Source organism: Chelonia mydas, chromosome 1, assembly GCF_015237465.2.
Source record: "Chelonia mydas isolate rCheMyd1 chromosome 1, rCheMyd1.pri.v2, whole genome shotgun sequence".
Classification (NCBI taxonomy): domain Eukaryota; kingdom Metazoa; phylum Chordata; order Testudines; family Cheloniidae; genus Chelonia; species Chelonia mydas.
Window position 1 is genome coordinate 161,628,171 of NC_057849.1, and position 18,898 is coordinate 161,647,068.

At 44.0% G+C, this 18,898-nt stretch overlaps 1 protein-coding gene across 20 annotated transcripts in view; it reads right to left on the reverse strand.

The window, feature by feature from the left end:
- The window catches only part of SON (SON DNA and RNA binding protein), a 62,289-nt gene extending 44,049 nt beyond the window's left edge, over positions 1-18,240 (reverse strand). For 3 of the 20 annotated variants that reach the window (XR_006283880.1, XR_005226187.2, XM_037904620.2), the window contains exons 1-3: positions 17,908-18,214; positions 17,297-17,529; positions 824-13,771 (exon numbers count right to left, since the gene is read on the reverse strand). Coding sequence is in view for 15 of the 20 variants with exons in the window: in XM_037904620.2 (XP_037760548.1) it covers positions 824-13,771; positions 17,297-17,529; positions 17,908-18,002 (13,276 nt within the window). In the remaining 5 variants the exon portion in view is untranslated. Of the gene's footprint in view, positions 1-823; positions 13,772-16,392; positions 16,560-17,296; positions 17,530-17,907 lie in introns of those variants that run through there. The other 17 variants (XR_006283895.1, XR_006283894.1, XM_037904674.2 and 14 more) reach the window with 15 other exon arrangements.
- Positions 18,241-18,898: the final 658 nt, after the last annotated feature.

Genomic DNA, 18,898 nt, shown 5'->3' on the forward strand with positions numbered 1-18,898 from the left:
AATAGAATATAGGGACCCTGACGACCTATACATAGTGGCAAAGTGATTAGATCTATTCAATATACTCAGAAATTTCAGCCCAGCATCCTTAAAGGGTTCTACCTTAAAAGAACTAGTCTCAATACAGGCAAGCTCAGCTCCTAAGAGGAGTAAGCAAGGGATAGTTACTAGATTTTTCCTCCTCAACCCCCATGGAAATTTGGAGTGCATCACATGAATCCCCTAGCTCACATCCTTTGTTAACCAGATTACTTGCTGCCTGTTTTCATATAAGTAGGAAGTAGTTTTGAACAGCAACACAGAAGCTGTGAATGAGGTAAGAGAATTAATATGACTGGCAAAGAAACATTATGTTGACCGTAGAGGACTCCCACATGTATATTTTGTTTTCAATTTTCTTAAATAATGTGCTATATGCTCTTGAAAAAAAAACAAATCTGGTGAATCACTGCATCTTAACAAAAACATTAAGGCCTTGATCCTATGATTACAATGTGTGGGCAAATCCTTGTGCACCTGCATAGACTCATAACCCCAGGGTTCATCATGGGTCTGCCTATCTGGAATAACCTGTAAAATCCTGTACCCTTCACATTTTTCTGCTGCATTTTCAATCAGACTACACACTTGAATCCCCTATAAGTGCATACTCAATGCCAACAAAAAGTCTATTAAAATTAAACAATTGCTTAAAATTACTTCGAAGAGATTCCTGATGAATGCTAGGGTTGCACTGTATTATCTTCCTCAGAGGTAGGATGAAGTTTACATAGGTCAACACTACGCAGCCATGAAAATGATTGACGAGAAGAGCATTACTTACCTAAGTCTGTAAGACGTTTAGGTGATCTGCTTGAAAACTTATCGGATGACCTGGACCTTCTTTGACGATCAGGTGATCTGCTATAGCATCTTCTTCTCCCAGGTGATCTTGATCTCCTTAGTCGAACTGGTGATTTGCTAGAGCTTCGTCTTCTTCCCACTGACCTAGACCGTTTTCGTCGAATAGGTGTTCGACTTCTGGTCCGTAACCTGAGCACTATTCGGTGATCCCTTGAGTTTGATCTCCTTCTTCGTCGATCAGCAGATCTTGATCTGTTCCTTTGAGATCTTTTGTGTCTCTCTCTTGATAAAGACCGTCTCCTTTTTGACACTGATCTTGACCGAGTCCTCCTCCTATGTCTTGAACGTGACAGGGAGCGTGTCCGAGACCGATGATTAGATTTAGATTTTGAGAGTCTTTTACGTGTTACCGACCGAGACCGATTTCGTCTAGAACGCAATTCGCTATCATGTTTTTGCGATTTGCGCTCAGAGGATTTAGAGCGCTTACTTCTAGACCTCTGTGAAGACTCTTTGCTCTCTACTTTTTCAACTGATTTGGATCTAGATTTGTGACGTTCAGAAGACTTGGAGCGTTTTCTTCTAGACCTTTGTGAAGACACTTTGCCCTTTATTTTTTCAACAGATTTCGATCTAGACTTTTGAAGTTCAGGAGACTTGGAGCGGCTACTCCGAGACCTCTGTGAAGAACCTTTGCCCTTTATTTTTTCAACAGATTTGGATCTAGACTTTAGAAGTTCAGGAGACTTGGAGCGGCTACTCCGAGACTTCTGTGAAGAATCTTTGCCCTCAATTTTTTCAACAGATTTGGATCTAGACTTTTGAAGTTCAGGAGACTTGGAGCGGCTACTCCGAGACTTCTGTGAAGAATCTTTGCCCTCAATTTTTTCAACAGATTTGGATCTAGACTTTTGAAGTTCAGGAGACTTGGAGCGGCTACTCCGAGACCTCAGAGAAGAATCTTTGCCCTCAATGTCTTCAACAGATTTGGATCTAGACTTTTGAAGTTCAGGAGACTTGGAGCGGCTACTCCGAGACTTCTGTGAAGAATCTTTGCCCTCAAGTTTTTCAACAGATTTGGACCTAGAGTGTTGAAGTTCAGGAGACTTGGAGCGGCTACTCCGAGACTTCTGTGAAGTATCTTTGCCCTCAATGTCTTCAACAGATTTGGATCTAGTGTGTTGAAGTTCAGGAGACTTGGAGCGGCTACTCCTTTGTGAAGGCTCCTGAATCTCTATTTCTTCAGAAGATTTGGATCTGGACTCGTGACGTTCAGAAGACTTGGAGCGGCTACTTCGAGACCTCTGTGAAGGCTCCTGAACCTCCATTTCTTCAACAGATTTGGATCTGGACTTGTGACGTTCAGAAGACTTGGAGCGGCTCCTTCGAGACCTCTGTGAAGGCTCCTCAACCTCTATTTCCTCAACAGATTCGGATCTAGATGTGTGACGTTCAGAAGACTTGGAGCGGCTCCTTCGAGACCTCTGTGAAGGCTCCTCAACCGCCATTTCTTCAACAGATTTGGATCTGGACTTGTGACGTTCAGAAGACTTGGAGCGGCTACTTCGAGATCTCTGTGAAGAATCTTTTCCCTCTATTTTTTCAACACATTTGGATCTAGACGTGTGACGTTCAGAAGATCTGGAGCGGCTCCTTCGAGACCTCTGTGAAGGCTCCTCAACCGCCATTTCTTCAACAGATTTGGATCTGGACTTGTGACGTTCAGAAGACTTGGAGCGGCTACTTCGAGATCTCTGTGAAGAATCTTTTCCCTCTATTTTTTCAACACATTTGGATCTAGACGTGTGACGTTCAGAAGATCTGGAGCGGCTCCTTCGAGACCTCTGTGAAGGCTCCTCAACCGCCATTTCCTCAACAGATTTGGATCTGGACTTGTGACTTTCAGAAGACTTGGAGCGGCTCCTTCGAGACCTCTGTGAAGGCTCCTCAACCTCTATTTCTTCAACAGAATTGGATCTAGATTTGTGACGTTCAGAAGACTTGGAGCGGCTACTTCGAGATCTCTGTGAAGAATCTTTTCCCTCTATTTTTTCAACAGATTTGGATCTAGACGTGTGACGTTCAGAAGACTTGGAGCGGCTCCTTCGAGACCTCTGTGAAGGCTCCTCAACCTCTATTTCCTCAACAGATTTGGATCTGGACTTGTGACTTTCAGAAGACTTGGAGCGGCTCCTTCGAGACCTCTGTGAAGGCTCCTCAACCTCTATTTCTTCAACAGAATTGGATCTAGATTTGTGACGTTCAGAAGACTTGGAGCGGCTACTTCGAGATCTCTGTGAAGAATCTTTTCCCTCTATTTTTTCAACAGATTTGGATCTAGACGTGTGACGTTCAGAAGACTTGGAGCGGCTCCTTCGAGACCTCTTTGAAGGCTCCTCAACCTCTATTTCCTCAACAGATTTGGATCTGGACTTGTGACTTTCAGAAGACTTGGAGCGGCTCCTTCGAGACCTCTGTGAAGGCTCCTCAACCTCTATTTCCTCAACAGATTTGGATCTAGATTTGTGACGTTCAGAAGACTTGGAGCGGCTACTTCGAGATCTCTGTGAAGAATCTTTTCCCTCTATTTTTTCAACAGATTTGGATCTAGACGTGTGACGTTCAGAAGATCTGGAGCGGCTCCTTCGAGACCTCTGTGAAGGCTCCTCAACCTCTATTTCCTCAACAGATTTGGATCTGGACTTGTGACTTTCAGAAGACTTGGAGCGGCTACTTTGAGACCTCTGTGAAGGCTCCTCAACCTCTATTTCTTCAACAGAATTGGATCTAGATTTGTGACGTTCAGAAGATTTGGAGCGGCTACTTCGAGATCTCTGTGAAGAATCTTTTCCCTCTATTTTTTCAACAGATTTGGATCTAGACGTATGACGTTCAGAAGATCTGGAGCGGCTACTTCGAGACCTCTGTGAAGGCTCCTGAACCTCCATTTCTTCAACAGATTTGGATCCAGACGTATGACGTTCAGAAGATCTGGAGCGGCTACTTTGAGACCTCTGTGAAGGCTCCTCAACCTCTATTTCCTCAACAGATTTGGATCCAGACGTGTGACGTTCAGAAGACTTGGAGCGGCTACTTCGAGACCCCTCTGAAGGCTCCTCAACCTCTATTTCCTCAACAGATTTGGATCTAGATGTGTGACGTTCAGAAGATCTGGAGCGGCTACTTCGAGACCTCTGTGAAGGCTCCTGAACCTCCCTTTCTTCAACAGATTTGGATCTAGATGTGGGACGTTCAGAAGACCTGGAGCGGCTACTTCGAGATCTCTGTGAAAAATCTTTTCCCTCTATTTTTTCAACAGATTTGGATCTAGACCTGTGACGTTCAGAAGACCTGGAGCGGCTACTTCGAGACCTCTGTGAAGAATCTTTGCCCTCTATTTTTTCAACAGATTTGGATCTAGACCTGTGACGTTCAGAAGATCTGGAGCGGCTACTTCGAGACCTCTGTGAAGAATCTTTGCCCTCTATTTTTTCAACAGATTTGGATCTAGACTTTTGAAGTTCAGGAGACTTGGAGCAGCTGCTTCGAGACCTCTCTGCAGGCTCCTGAGCCTCTATTTCTTGAACAGATTTGGATTCAGACGTGACACATTCAGAAGACTTGGAGAGGCTACTTCGAAACCTTTGTGAAAGCTTCTGCACCTCTATTCCTGCAACAGATTTGGATCTGCAGTGGAGATGTTCAGAAGACTTGGAACGGCTACTTCGAGACATCCCTGAAGGCTTCCGCACCTCCATTTGTTCAACAGATTTGGATCTGGACTTGCGTCGTTCAGAAGACTTGGAGTGGCTACTTCGAGACCTCTGTGAAAATTCTTTGCCCTCTATTTCTTCAACTGATTTGGATCTAGACATGTGATGTTCCAAGGACTTGGAGCGGCTACTTCGAGACCTCTGTGAAGGCTCCTGAGCCTCTATTTCTTCAACAGATTTGGATCTAGATTTGTTACGTTCAGAAGACTTGGAGCGGCTACTTCGAGACCTCGGTGAAGATTCTTTTCCCTCTATTTCTTCGACAGATTTGGATCCAGATGTGTGACGTTCAAAGGACTTCGAGCGGCTACTTCGAGACCTCTGTGAAGGCTCCTGAGCCTCTACTTCTTCAACAGATTTGGATCTGGATTTGTTACGTTCAGAAGACTTGGAGCGGCTACTTCGAGACCTCGGTGAAGATTCTTTTCCCTCTATTTCTTCGACAGATTTGGATCCAGATGTGTGACGTTCAAAAGACTTCGAGCGGCTACTTCGAGACCTCTGTGAAGGCTCCTGAGCCTCTATTTCTTCAACAGATTTGGATCTGGACTTGTGATGCTCAGAAGACTTGGAGCAAGTACTTCGAGACCTCTGCGAAGGTTCCTGTACCTCTATTCTTTCAACAGATTTGGATCTCAATTTGTGACGTTCAAAGGACTTGGAGCGTTTACTTCTAGATCTCCTTGAAGATTCCTTACTCTCTCCTTTTTCTACAGATTTGGATCTAGATCTAGACTTTAGATCATCAAAGGATTTCGAGCATCTGCGTCTGGACCTCCATGAAGACTCTTTGCTTCCCAGTTTTTCAATAGATTTGGATCTAGATTTGAGACGATCAGAGGACTTGGAACGTCTACGTTTAGACCTCCGTGAAGACTCTTTACTACCTATTTTTTCAACAGATTTGGATCTAGACTTGTGATGATCAGTGGATTTGGAGCGTCTACGTTTAGACCTCCGTGAAGAGTCTCTGCCGCCTCTTTTCTCAACAGATCTCGATCTAGATTTGAGACGATCCGAGGACTTGGAGCGTCTACGTTTAGACCTCCATGAAGAGTCCCTGCCCCCTCTTTTTTCAACAGATCTCGATCTTGACTTGAGACGATCAGAGGATTTGGAGCGTCTGCGTCTGGACCTCCAGGAAGACCCTTTGCTACTTCTTTTTTCAACAGATCTGGATCTGGATTTTGATTTGAGACGATCAGAAGACTTAGAGCGTCTGCGTCTAGACCTCCAGGAAGATGCTTTGCCACTCCTTTTTTCAAAAGATCTGGATCTGGATTTTGATTTGAGACGATCAGAGGACTTGGAACGTCTGCGTCTGGACCTCCAGGAAGATTCTTTGCCACCTCTTTTTTCAAAAGACCTGGATCTGGACTTGAAACGATCAGAGGACTTGGAGCGTCTGCGTCTGGATCTCCAGGAAGATTCTTTGCCACCCCTTTTTTCAAAAGATCTGGATCTGGATCTGGACTTGAGACGATCAGAGGACTTGGAGCGTCTGCGTCTAGACCTCCGTGAAGAGTCTTTGCGCTCTCTTTTTTCAACAGATCTGGATCTAGATTTGAGACGATCAGAGGACTTGGAGCGTCTGCGTCTGGACCTCCATGAAGAGTCTTTGTGCCCTTTTTTTTCAACAGACCTGGATCTGGATCTAGACTTGAGACGATCCAAGGACTTGGAGTGTCTGCGTCTAGACCGCCGTGAAGAATCTTTGCGCTCTCTTTTTTCAACAGATCGGGATCTAGACTTGAAACGATCAGATGACTTAGAGCGTCTGCGTCTAGACCTCCGTGAAGAATCTTTGCCCTCTCTTTTTTCAACAGATCTGGATTTAGACTTGAGATGATCAGAGGACCTGGAGCGCCTACGTCTGGACCTCCAGGAAGAGTCTTTGCCTTCCCTTTTATCAATGGATCTGGATCTTGACTTGAGACCATCCGAGGACCTGGAGCGCCTGCGTCTGGACCTCCAGGAAGACTCTTTGCCCCTTCCTTTTTCAACAGATCTGGATCTAGACTTGTCATAAGAGGTGGAATGTTTCTTTCTGGAATCTGAGTAGTTTCTGCTCCTAGACCTTGCTCTTTTACATTTCAAATGTTTAGAGACAGAACGTGACCTGGACTTCTTTTTCCGCTTCCTGGATCGTGAAAGAGATTTAGATTTACTCCTTTTTAATTTCTTTGCATCTTGTTTATGTTTATCACCACTCTTGTTACTTTTTTCATATGCTTTCTTTTTTTTAAAAAGATCTTCATCATTCTCCTTCACTACAGCCACAGATCCTGGAGCCACTCTGGAATCTTTTGCCTCTGCCACAGCCGCCACCAATTCTGGAGGTGCTGCCAAATCTTTCGCCGCTGCCACAGCCGCCACCAATTCTGGAGGTGCTGCCAAATCTTTCGCCGCTGCCACAGCCGCCACCAATTCTGGAGGTGCTGCCAAATCTTTCGCCGCTGCCACAGCCGCCACCAATTCTGGAGGTGCTCCCAAATCATTCACCTCTGCTCTCACTGCCACAAATTCTTGAGTTGTTTCTGAATCTTTAACGTACACTGTATACAGAGAATCTGGAGCTGCCTCCAAATTCTTCACCTCTGCCGTAGCCTCCACGGATTCTCGAACTGCTTCTAAATCATTCACATCTAAAGTATGCAGAGAAACACTCGCTGCTTCTGAATCTTCTACCTCTGCCATCACCACCAGAGAATCTGGAGCAGCTTGCAAATCCTTCCCCTCTGCCGCTATCACCACAGATTCCGAAGCTGCTTCTGAATCTTTCGCCTCTGCCGCCACCGCCCTAAATGCTGGAGTTGCTTCCAAATCATTCACATCTGCTGTCACTGCCACAGATTCCCGAGTTGTTTCTGAATCTTTAACATATGCTGTATACCAAGAATCTAGAGGTGCTTCCATATTTTTCACCTCTGCCATGGCCACCACAGATTCTGGAGCTTCTTCCAAATCTTTCATCTCTGCAGCCAACCCCACAGATTTTGGAGCTGCTTCTGAATCATTCATATCTACAGCATGCAGAGACTCACTAGCTCCTTCTGAATCTTCTACATCTGCCACCGACACCAGAGAAACCGGAACAGCTTGCAAATCTTTCACCTCTGTCACTGTCACCACAGATTCTGGTGCTGCTTTCAAATCTTTCACCTCTGCTGCCACTACCACAAATTCCGGACTTGTTTCTGAGTATTTTACCTCTGCCACCGATTCTGGAACTGTTACAGAATCCTTCATCTCTGCAGCCACTACCACAGATTGTGGAGTTCTTTCAGAATCTTTCACATCTACAGTACACAGGAAATCTGGAGCTGCTTCCAAATCTGTCACCTCTTCAGCCGCTATCACAGATTCTGTAGTTGTTCCAGTATCTTTCACATCTACAATACACAGAAAATCTGGAGCTGCTTCCAAATCTGTCACCTCTTCAGCCGCTATCACAGATTCTGTAGTTGTTCCAGTATCTTTCACATCTACAATACACAGAAAATCTGGAGCTGCTTCCAAATCTGTCACCTCTTCAGCCGCTATCACAGATTCTGTAGTTGTTCCAGTATCTTTCACATCTACAATACACAGAAAATCTGGAGCTGCTTCCAAATCTGTCACTTCTGCTGCCACCGCTGCCAAAGATTCTGGAGATGCTTTCAAATCTTTCACCTCTGCCACCACCACCATAGCATCTGGAGCAGACTCCAAATCCTTCATCTCTGCCACAGATTCCGGAACTGCTTCTAAATCTTTCACTTCTGCAGTAGCCACCACAGATTCTGGACTTGTTTCTGAATATTTCAATTCTGCCATTGTCACAACAGATTCTGGAGCAGTTTCTGAATCTTTCACCTCTGAAGACACCAGCAGAGATTCTGTACTTGTTTCAGAATCTTTCACATCTACAGTATGCAGAACATCTGGCACTGCTTCCAAATCTTTGACCTCTTCAGCCACCACCACAGATTCTGGAGCTGTTTCAGAATCTTTCACATCTACAGGATGCAGAATATCTAGCACTGCTTCCAAATCTGTCACCTCTGCTGCCAAAGATTCTGGAGCTGCTCTCAAATCCTTCACCTCTGCCACCACCACAGATTTCAGAGCTGCTTCCAAATCTTTCATTTCTGCAGTCACCACCACAGATTCTGGAGTTGTTTCTGAGTATTTAAATTTTGCTGCTGTCACAACAGATTCTGGAGCTGCTTCCAAATCTTTCACCTCTTCAGCCACTACCACAGATTCTGGAGTTGTTTCAAAATCTTTCACATCTACGGTATGCAGAGAAGCTGGAACTACTTCTGAATCTTTCACCTCTGCCAGCATCACCACATATTCTGGAGCTGCTTCCAAATCTTTCACCACTGCTGCCAATTCTGGAGCTGCTTGTAAATCCTTCACCTCTGCTACTGCCACCACAGATTCTGGAGCTGCTTCCAAATCTTTCACACTTACAGTATGCAGAGAATCTGAAACTACTTCCAAATCTTTCACCTCTGCCAGCACCACCACAGATTCAGGAACTGCTTCCAAATCTTTCATCTCTGCAGCTGCCACCAATTCTGGAGTTGCTTCCAAATTATTCATGTGTACTGTGTGAAGAGAATCTGGAACTGCTTTCAAATTTTTCACCTCCACCGTGGCCACAGACTCTGGAGTAGCTTGCAAGTCATTTACCTCTGTAATAGTCTCAGATTCTAGAGCTGCTTCAGAATCTTTCACCTCCACTTTTAACTCAGGAATCTGAGGAGTTTCTGGAAATTTCAGATCCACAGCGTGCTGAGATTCTGAAACCGGTTCCAAATCTAGCACTGCATTACGATTTTCTACAGTTGTTCCCAAATGTTTTCTCTCTGCTATGCCCACAGATTTCAAAACTGCTTCTGAATATTTCACCTGTGCAGTGCCTAAAGTTTCTTCCATATCCTTCAGAGCCGTTGAAGCCTCAGCTTCTACATCTGCTTCCAAATCTTTCATTTCCTCAGAGTGCAGAAATTCGAGACACGCTTTTGAATTTTTTATCTTTTCCACTGTCAAAGATTCTGGAGTATCTTCCAAAATTTTCACCTCCACTGTTTTCTCAGATTTTAGAGTTGTTGCTGAGAATTTCAGATCCATCACAGCCTCAGATTCTTTCACCTCTACCATTGGCATAGATTCTGTAATTTTTTCCAACTCCTCCACCTCTGCAGTGTACAGAGATTCCAGAGTTTCTTCCAAATCTTTCGTCTCTGTCAACATCTGAGTTTCTGGAGTTGCTTCTGAATATTTTACTTCCATTGTTTTCTCAGATTCCGGAGATGCTTCCAAAACTTTCACATCCACTGGCTGCCAATGTTCTGGAATTTCTTCCAAATCTTTTACCTTCATCCTGATCACAGATTCTGAAGCAGCTTCCAAATCTTTCACATCTACAATGACCTTAGATTCTAGGCTTTCTTTCAAATCCTTCACCTTTGCTGCTGCCTCCAATTCTAGAGCTAATTCAGCAACTTTCACCTTTGATGAGTAGAGAGATTCTGGAACTGCTTCTGAATCCTTTACCTTTGCTTTATACAAAGATTCTGGAGCAGCTTTAGAATGCTTTACATCCATGATTGCTTCAGATTTTAGGGTTGTTTCCAAATCTTTTGCCACCACCATCTCACACTCTAGAGTTTCCTTCAAATCTTTCACGACTGCCACAGTCTCAGATTCTGGAGTTGATTGCAAATCTTTTACCACTATATGTAGCAATTCTCTACTAGCTTCAGAATCTTTCACCAGAGCAATGGGCTCAGATTTTTTAGTTGTTTTTGAATCTTTCATTTGCAGAATCACCTCAGGTTCTGGAGTTTTTCCAGAATCTTTCAAGTCTGTCGAATGTAAAGATTCTGGACTAGCTTCTGAATGTTTCAACTCTGAGGTGGCCTCAGATTTTAGAATTTTTTTAGAATATTTTATGCCTGTTATTGCCTCAGATTCCGGTGTCGCTTCCGGATCTTTCACCTCTATTACTGACCTAGATTCCAGAGTTGATTCAGAATCTTCCACCTCCATTACAGTGGCATCAGACTTTGTAGCTGTTTCAAAACCTTTTATCACCTCAGTACGTGGAGATATTTTCAAGTCACTCACTTCTGTCATGACTTGGGATCGTGGAATGGTTTTCAAATCTTTCACTTCCATCACCACCTGAGATTCTGTAGTTGTTTCTGAATCCTTTGACTCTGCCACTGCCTCAGATTCTAAGGTGGTTTCCAAATCTTTCACTTCTGCCAGCGATTCGGATTGTCCAATTATTTCCAAATTTTTCACTTCTGATGTTGTCTCAGATTCTGGAGTTATTACCAAATCTCCCTCCATGCACAGAAATTTGGGAATTGTTTCCAAATCTTTAAACTGAGCTGTGACCTCAGACTCAGCTTGTACAGGTTTCTTTAAATCCTTCACCTCTACCATGACTACCGACTCAAAGGCTGCTTCCAAAGCCTTCAACTTCACCACAGACATCGATTCTAGAACTCCTTCTGATTCTGTCAAATCTTCTATTTGCAGAGATAGTGGAGGTGTTTCTGCACCTCTCTCCTCCACCACAGGCCCTAGGGTTGCTTCCAAACTTTTTGTCACCACAACAGATTCTAGGGTTCCTTCTAATTCTTTCACATCTTCCATTTGCAGAGACTGAAGCATTGCTTCCGAATCTTTCACCTCTGCCACAGGTTCTGGAGGTGCCTCTAAATCTTTTGCCATGGCCACAGATTCCAGGGCTCCTTCTGAATCTTTCACGTTCTCCATTTGCAGAGACAAAACTGCTTCCAGACCTTTAGCCTCTACAATGGCCACAGGTTCTAGGGTTGGTTCTGAATCTATTGCCCGGGCCACAGATTCTAAGGCTTCCTCATCATCTTTCACATTCTCCATTTCCAGAGACAGCAGAGTTGCTTCTGAACCTCTTCCCTCCCCCACAGCCACAGCTTTCAGGGTTGGTTTTGAACCTTTTGCCATGGCCAAAGATTTTACACCTCCTTCTGAACCTTTCACATCTTCCATCTGCAGAGACAGTGGTGCTGGTTCTGAACCTCTCACCTCCGAAACAGATTCTAGGATTGCTTCCAAGTCTTTTGCCTCTGTCACTGGTCCCTGGGTTGCTTCTGAGCCTTCTTCCATGACAATAGATTCTAGGGCTCCTTCTGAATCTTTCACATCTTCCATTTGCAGAGATAGTGAAGTTGGTTCCATACTTTTCTTCTCTGCCAAGACGACATGTTCTAGGGCTGCTTCTGAACCTTTTGTCACTGCCACAGATTCTACTAGGGCTCCTTCCAAATCTTTCACTTCTTCCATTTGCATAGAAAGTGGAGTTGCTTCTACACCTTTCACCACAGCCACATGTTCTAGAGCCACTTCCAGACCTGTTTTCATGACTACAGGTTCTAAGGATGCTTCCAAATCTTCCATATCCTGTATGTGCAGAGATTCTGGAATTCCTTCCAAATCTTTCTCCTCTGCCACCTCTGCAGGTTCTAGGATTGTTTCTAGACCTTCTGCCACCCCTACGGGGTCTAGGATTGTTTCTGGACCTTTTGTCATGGCCACAGATTCTAGGAATCCTTTTGAATCTTTCATATCTTCCGTTTGCGGAGACAGTGATGCTGCATCTGAATCTTTTGCCTCTGCCACAGGAGCAAGTTTGAGGGTTCCTTCCAAATCTATTGCCATAGCCACAGATTCTAGGGCTCCTTCTGCACCTTTCACCTCCTCCATGTGCAGAGATTCTGGAGTTACTTCCAAATCTTTCATCTCCACCACAAGTTTTAGAGCTGCTTCCAAATCTTTCGCATTCCCAACAGGTTCTAGGGTTGTTTGTGAACCTTTTCCCAGGGCGACAGATTCTAGGGTTCTTTCCAAATCTTTTGCCTCCTGCATGGCCACAGGTTCTAGGGCAGCTTCTGAACCTTTCACCTCCACCATAGACGCAGATTTTGGAGTTGCTTCCAAATCATTCACCTCTGCCTCGGCCACAGATTTTGAAGTCACTACCAAATCATCTGGCACAGTCACAAATTCTAGACCTCCTTCCAAACTTTTTGCCTCAGCCACACCCACAGTTTCTAGAGTTGTTTCCAAACCTTTCATATCTGTCATGACAACAGATCCTGCAGTTTCTTCCAAAGCTTTCATCTCCATTACAACTACAGATGTTGGCATTACTACCAAATCATTTGTCACAGCCACAGATTCTCCAGTTGCTTTCAGCTCCGCTATGGCTACAGATTCTAGAGGGGCATCCAAACCCTCTGAAGTCATAGTCAGAGATTTTAGAATTGCTTCTGAACATTTAATCTTTGCCATGGTCTCAGATTCTAAGGTTGTTTCTAATTCTTTCACCTCCACCATGCCCATCGATTCCAGAGTAGCTTCTGAATCTTTTAGTTCTTCAGTTATTTCAGAGGCTGGAGTAGCTTCCAAATCCTTTTCAATTTCAGATTTACCAGCAACTCCAGTTCTGTTGGTAGACACAGTACCATTTTCAGTGTCTTTAACTGGTAAAGGTTCATCCTTTGCATTCATATTAAAAGCTATATGATATATACTTTCATGAGTCTTATTCACCAATAATTTTACATTAGCTTGCTCTTGAATTTTCATTGTACTAGTATTTTCTTCCTGGGTATCCAATTTGCTGGTTTCTGAATTGAATGTACTGTGTGTATCAGCCAAGGCCAAGTTTGTTTTTTCACTCCCAAGTTTTTCCACAGATGATTCAGAATCTGATAGCAAATGAGGTGTGAGTCTTTTAATTGAATGTCCCATGTACTCTGCACTCAATTTTGTGCCCAATTCTTCTGGCTGCATTTGACCAGCAAGATCTGAATCTGCATGTCCTCCATGCCGTGTGATCAACTTTGAGCCCAATTTTTCTGTCTTTGAGTGAGAAGCAGGTTGTAAATCTGCATGCTCTCCATACTGTGCACTTAATTTTGATTCCTTTGGATGCTTTTTATGTTTTTTTTCTTTCTTCCTTTTCTTCTTCTTTTTCTTCTTCTTCTTCTTGCTTTTGTGTTTTTTGTTCTTTTTTGACTTTTTTCTTGGAATTTCATCTTCTACTTCGTCAGTGGGGCCTCTTTTTGTACAGGGAGAGCTATTTTTCACTGAATCTTCCTCTACACCTAAAAAAAAAAAAAAAAATTTATTTAAAACTAATTTTATAAAAAGACATTCAAATATAAAATATTTTAAACCAGTATTTGGGCACAGGTGCACATAAAGTTATACACAACCTGAAATCAACATTTTTTCCTGATATACATCACGAGTTACATTTTCCCTCAGTAGGAGCTTTAAATGTTTGGGTAAAAAACAAAAATTTAGCTTTCAAAAACATTAAACCAATCTTCAAACTGCCTCTTGCCAATTTTTTGCTAGGATTTCTACACTTAAAACAACAAATAAGACTGTTAAGATAATGTGATAGCAACTGACCTTTGATCAGTAGCTAAAACACTTATAATGAATGGAAGACAGCAAAGACTATTCCTGAAAAAAATAGCACACCTTACAAAATTACACAACTGGGAAGAAAATGTGCCATTTGCATTATCCAATAAAAAGACTTCAACAAAACTTTTACTTTAGTTGTTAAAATACATGTCTTTTAAGATTTTTTTAAGTGACAGGTCAACATTTTCCTAAAATTGAATGTGTATGTTTAAAAAGCCTTAAACATTTAAGAAAATTTCTCAAGGTTATTTATTAATTCCAACTGAAACACTGTTTCTTAAAAAAATAAAATAAAAATTTTGCAACTACACATTGCAGCATTTCCTTGTACATGAAGACGAGCAAAAAAATGATCAGAAGCTAAAAATAAAACTGAATTCAAATTCACTAGCTTTCATTACGAAGTCTGAGAGAACTTGAGAAATACACAAAGAGCTTAAAGCCCACTTAAGTACGCCTCAATCCTGCAAAGATTTACACATGTGCTTAACTATGCACTGAGTAGTGCCACTGAAACCAATGGCATGTGAGGTAAGCATGTAAATACTTGCAGAATTGGGCGCTAAAGTGTTATTAGTAAACACATCATTTTTAATGCAGTATATAATTCTAGTCTGCCGGGTTCCTTTAAAAAAATGATTGCACTGAAAAAACTTTTTTGTACGTTGCAGCAACTCAGCAACCCTAAGCTGTATCACAGGACTACGATTTACTTCTATCCTCAAAACAATACTTAAAAGGAGAAAGTGATCTTGGAATAAAAGAGTTGATATAAAAAGTAAACATTCAGATACTATGATGATGGGCATACTATAAAACGCATATGTCCCTGATCAAGAAAACATGCACGTAACTTTACACACGAGTGTTTGTATCACTATGGCCTATATTAGCTAAGTATTTTAATTTTAAAAAATGGTATTTCTATCCATGTTCCTTTGAATGCCATGAAGAGTATCAATAATATAGGATCAGTGTCCTTTTCTGCACAACTTTTTCAATAAATCCCAAATCACTGCTGTAGCTTCACCTTTACTATTACTGATGGGAGCATTAGCGCATAATGGTTGCAAGTCTTTTTACTACCAAATTATCTAGTCTTCTTTTGAGAAGAATTAGACAAGTTTTAAAAACACAAATGCCCAGTTTGCACTAGTGCTCCTCCTGTTCCTTGTACTATTTGACCAACACCAGTTCTACACCAACTGCAAGGAAGATTTCTGAAAATGCTCAATGTAGAAAAGCCATAGTACATTATGGAAAGAAGGAACATCAGAAAAAATTGCAAATGTAGCCTCTGAGATTATTCAGATCAAAGATCAACCACAAAGTTCTACATTGTCTTCTGTGGAAACACTTAGAATATATACTTACCAAGTGCACAGCCGTCCTCTCATTTCTGTGACAATGAAAATGCATTTTTGTAACCAAGTAGGACCCCAATACTGCCAACACTTACATATACAAGTAACTTTATTCATGTGAATATCCCATTAAAATCACTGGAACTACTCAAATGTAGACAATGCTTGCAGGACTCGTTTTTGCTGGATTCATTGTTATCAGAGGGTCTATACAGCCCTTTTAGTGTATTACATTTGAAGCAACTGAAAGCTGAATGCCTGTTTTTTTCCAATTATAAGTACATTATTCACTAATACCACCACCAAGGAATTACTTTATTTCATACCTTGCTATCTGATTAACATACCTAGCCATACAATTTTGTAGTTTGATAAACGATGTAAGGAGTAATCCTATAGACCTTACTCAGGCAAAACTTCCATTAGTTTCAGTAAGTTCTGCCAGAGTTAGAACTGTACAACAATGCCTTGAAGAAGATACTTATGAATTGTAACATGCCTTATTTCAAAAGTAATCTTTAAAGAGGCACTTGTCAACTAAGAAAAAAAATTATATTCTCTGATTTTTTTTATCCTGTTACTGTCACAAATGAAATTGATTACTACTATAACGAAGAAATAAGAGGGGAAGATTACCTTTCTCTTAATTTGTGCACTTGACAGCACTATGTGGATAATCAGTTTCAGAGTTTATAGAATACAAGTTTGTCAGTTAGACCAATTTTGTGTAGATTTATCAGCACTATGAGGGCGAGACAAAATCCTTTGTAAAATATTATAAAACCATTAAAAAAGTATCAGGGAAGTGCATGATAAGAGTGGCACTGGAAACTTTTATTTAATTTTCAAAAAACTGACTAGATTTACTCTTTATAGTGTCCCCTTGAAGAAAAACATATTTGCAATGTTTAAGCATTTTCATTTACCTGATTTACACTGTAGCTCTGTATCAAGGGCCCCAGACAGTACTTCCTCTATTTTCTGAACTATCTGATCATTCTGAAGACTCCCAGCACCCGTAACTGTGTCATCTGAAGTGTTTGCTTGCTCAGCTGGGATTGTTTCACCATTCTGCTGGCCTTCTACCTTTCCACTAACCGAGAAAAATATTAACAAAATTCAAGTAATTTCGAGCTTTATTTTTATTTTTTTTAAAAGGTAATGTATTCACATTTCTTACAGCCAAACCTTCTAAAGAATATTTTAGCCTCCTGAAGAGGCCTTGCACTTTAGTGAAATATTCATCTTTTGGTTTGTTTTACTTACTGCGTTCTTAGACAAAATACTTTGTTAGCCACTAGAACTATGCCAAAGGGAGGAAAATATTTTCTCACTGTTTCATCCCAGGCCTTTTCACAACACAGAAATTTCGTTTCCCTCTTCCCTCCCCGCCCCCGCCCCCAAAAAACCCCATCCCACCAAGCACTCTTTTTCAGACTGAAAACACACCAGCGTGCACGTGTTGTGAGGCGCATCAAAGCATTGCGAAATTAGCCCATCCAAACTTGTTATTTTCACTGAAAAGCTGGACCGCCCGGAGGGGCAGCGGCCTGGTGGCACCGTAACCGGATGTCGCCGCTGAGCGCCGGGCCAGGCCCCGTATGTTCGAGTGACCCGCAACGGCCGCCCCTCCCCCGTCCCCCGGGCCGAGATTGCCCCTCCCCCCCAACGGTCCCCTAGTTATCCCTCCCCGCCCCCATCCTCCCTCCCACCCACGGCCCCCGTCCCGCAACTGCCCCCAGACGCCTCTCCCCGCCCCCACCCCGACTCCGCTCACACTAGGCTCCCGTCCCACTTCGCCTCCCCCACGGCCCCGAGCCGGCTCGTTACCCGCCCAGCTGCTGCTGCTGCTCCTGCTCCTCCTGGATCTCCCGGAACTTGCTGACCACAAAGGACCGAAAGATCTGCTCGATGTTAGTCGCCATGACAGCCCCACGGCTCGACTCCCCCTCCATCCGCAACGCGGGTCCTCCACTACCCCACAATGCACCACTGCAAGAAGCCACGGGCCAGCCCCCGCCGCGGATGCGGTCCCTTTATGCCCTCCCGCCATTGGTCGCCCTCTGTGGAACCAGAGGCATGACGGGACGTCAATCAGCCGCTCTGCCCCCACAGGGAACCATAGAGCGCAGCCTCTCTCTCTGGGGGGGGAGGGGACCGTGGACGTTCCCCTCCCCCCGCAGGTGCCTGGGGAGGGGGATGGGCCCCGGCAGCCATATTGCTGCACCGAGTCCACCCCCCCCCCCCCCCCCCAAAATCCACACAGAGCGCTGGCGGGCTCGGGGCCGCGCTGCCCCTCCCCCCACGGGATGAAACGCGGCCCCCTCTTCCCCCACCGGGCCGGTAAACGGGCTCGGCCTGGGCGGGGGCTGCCCCAGGATCGCGTACGCCTGTAGACGGGCGGCGGGGGCTCGGTTGCCCGCCTGCCCGGCCCTACTCACCTCCGCGCAGGCCGGGGATCCGGGGCCGTGACCGCCTGGAGCCCGAGCCCGCCGCCTCCGGCCGGGCCCGCCGCCGCCAGTGGGAGCTGCGCCATGGGGCTCAGACAGCGCCGCCGCACCAGGCCCCGCACTTCCCTGCGCCTCCCGTGCGCGAGAGAAAGACGGCGGGTCACCGCTGCAGCCGGGGGTGCGGCACGGCTCCGTGCGCTGGTGGCTGCACACGCACACACACACACAGAGCAGCTGTGTAAAGTCACGCACAGGGCAGAGCGTGTTTACAGAGAGACATGTGAGGGAAACTCCAGCTCTTAGGAAGCCTGGATCTGACCTGCGTCTGCAGGTTTGGCGGGGGGACCGGAACCCAGAACTAAATTCAGATAAATAAATAAATCCCAATCTGAAAGTCAGCGTCTGCCTCGGCTCCGTTAGCCAGACAATGCCTGGTTTGGGCAATGTTTTACTAGAACATCACTAGAAACGGGATATTATCCCCCAAGCACTTTCTCACACACATATTTTGCAAAAAGAAAAGGAGTACTTGTGGCACCTTAGAGGCTAACCAATTTATTTGAGCATAAGCTTTCGTGAGCTACAGCTCACTTCATCGGATGCATACTGTGGAAACTGCAGAAGACATTATATACACAGAGACCATGAAACAATACCTCCTCCCACCCCACTCTCCTGCTGGGAATAGCTTATCTAAAGTGATCACTCTCTTAGCTTAATTTAGATAAGCTATTACCAGCAAGAGAGTGGGGTGGGAGGAGGTATTGTTTCATGGTCTCTGTGTATATAATGTCTTCTGCAGTTTCCACAGTATGCATCCGATGAAGTGAGCTGTAGCTCACGAAAGCTTATGCTCAAATAAATTGGTTAGTCTCTAAGGTGCCACAAGTACTCCTTTTTGCGAATACAGACTAACACGGCTGTTACTCTGAAACCGCACATATTTTGGTGTTCCACTGATGCAGACTTACCTCTTTCCATA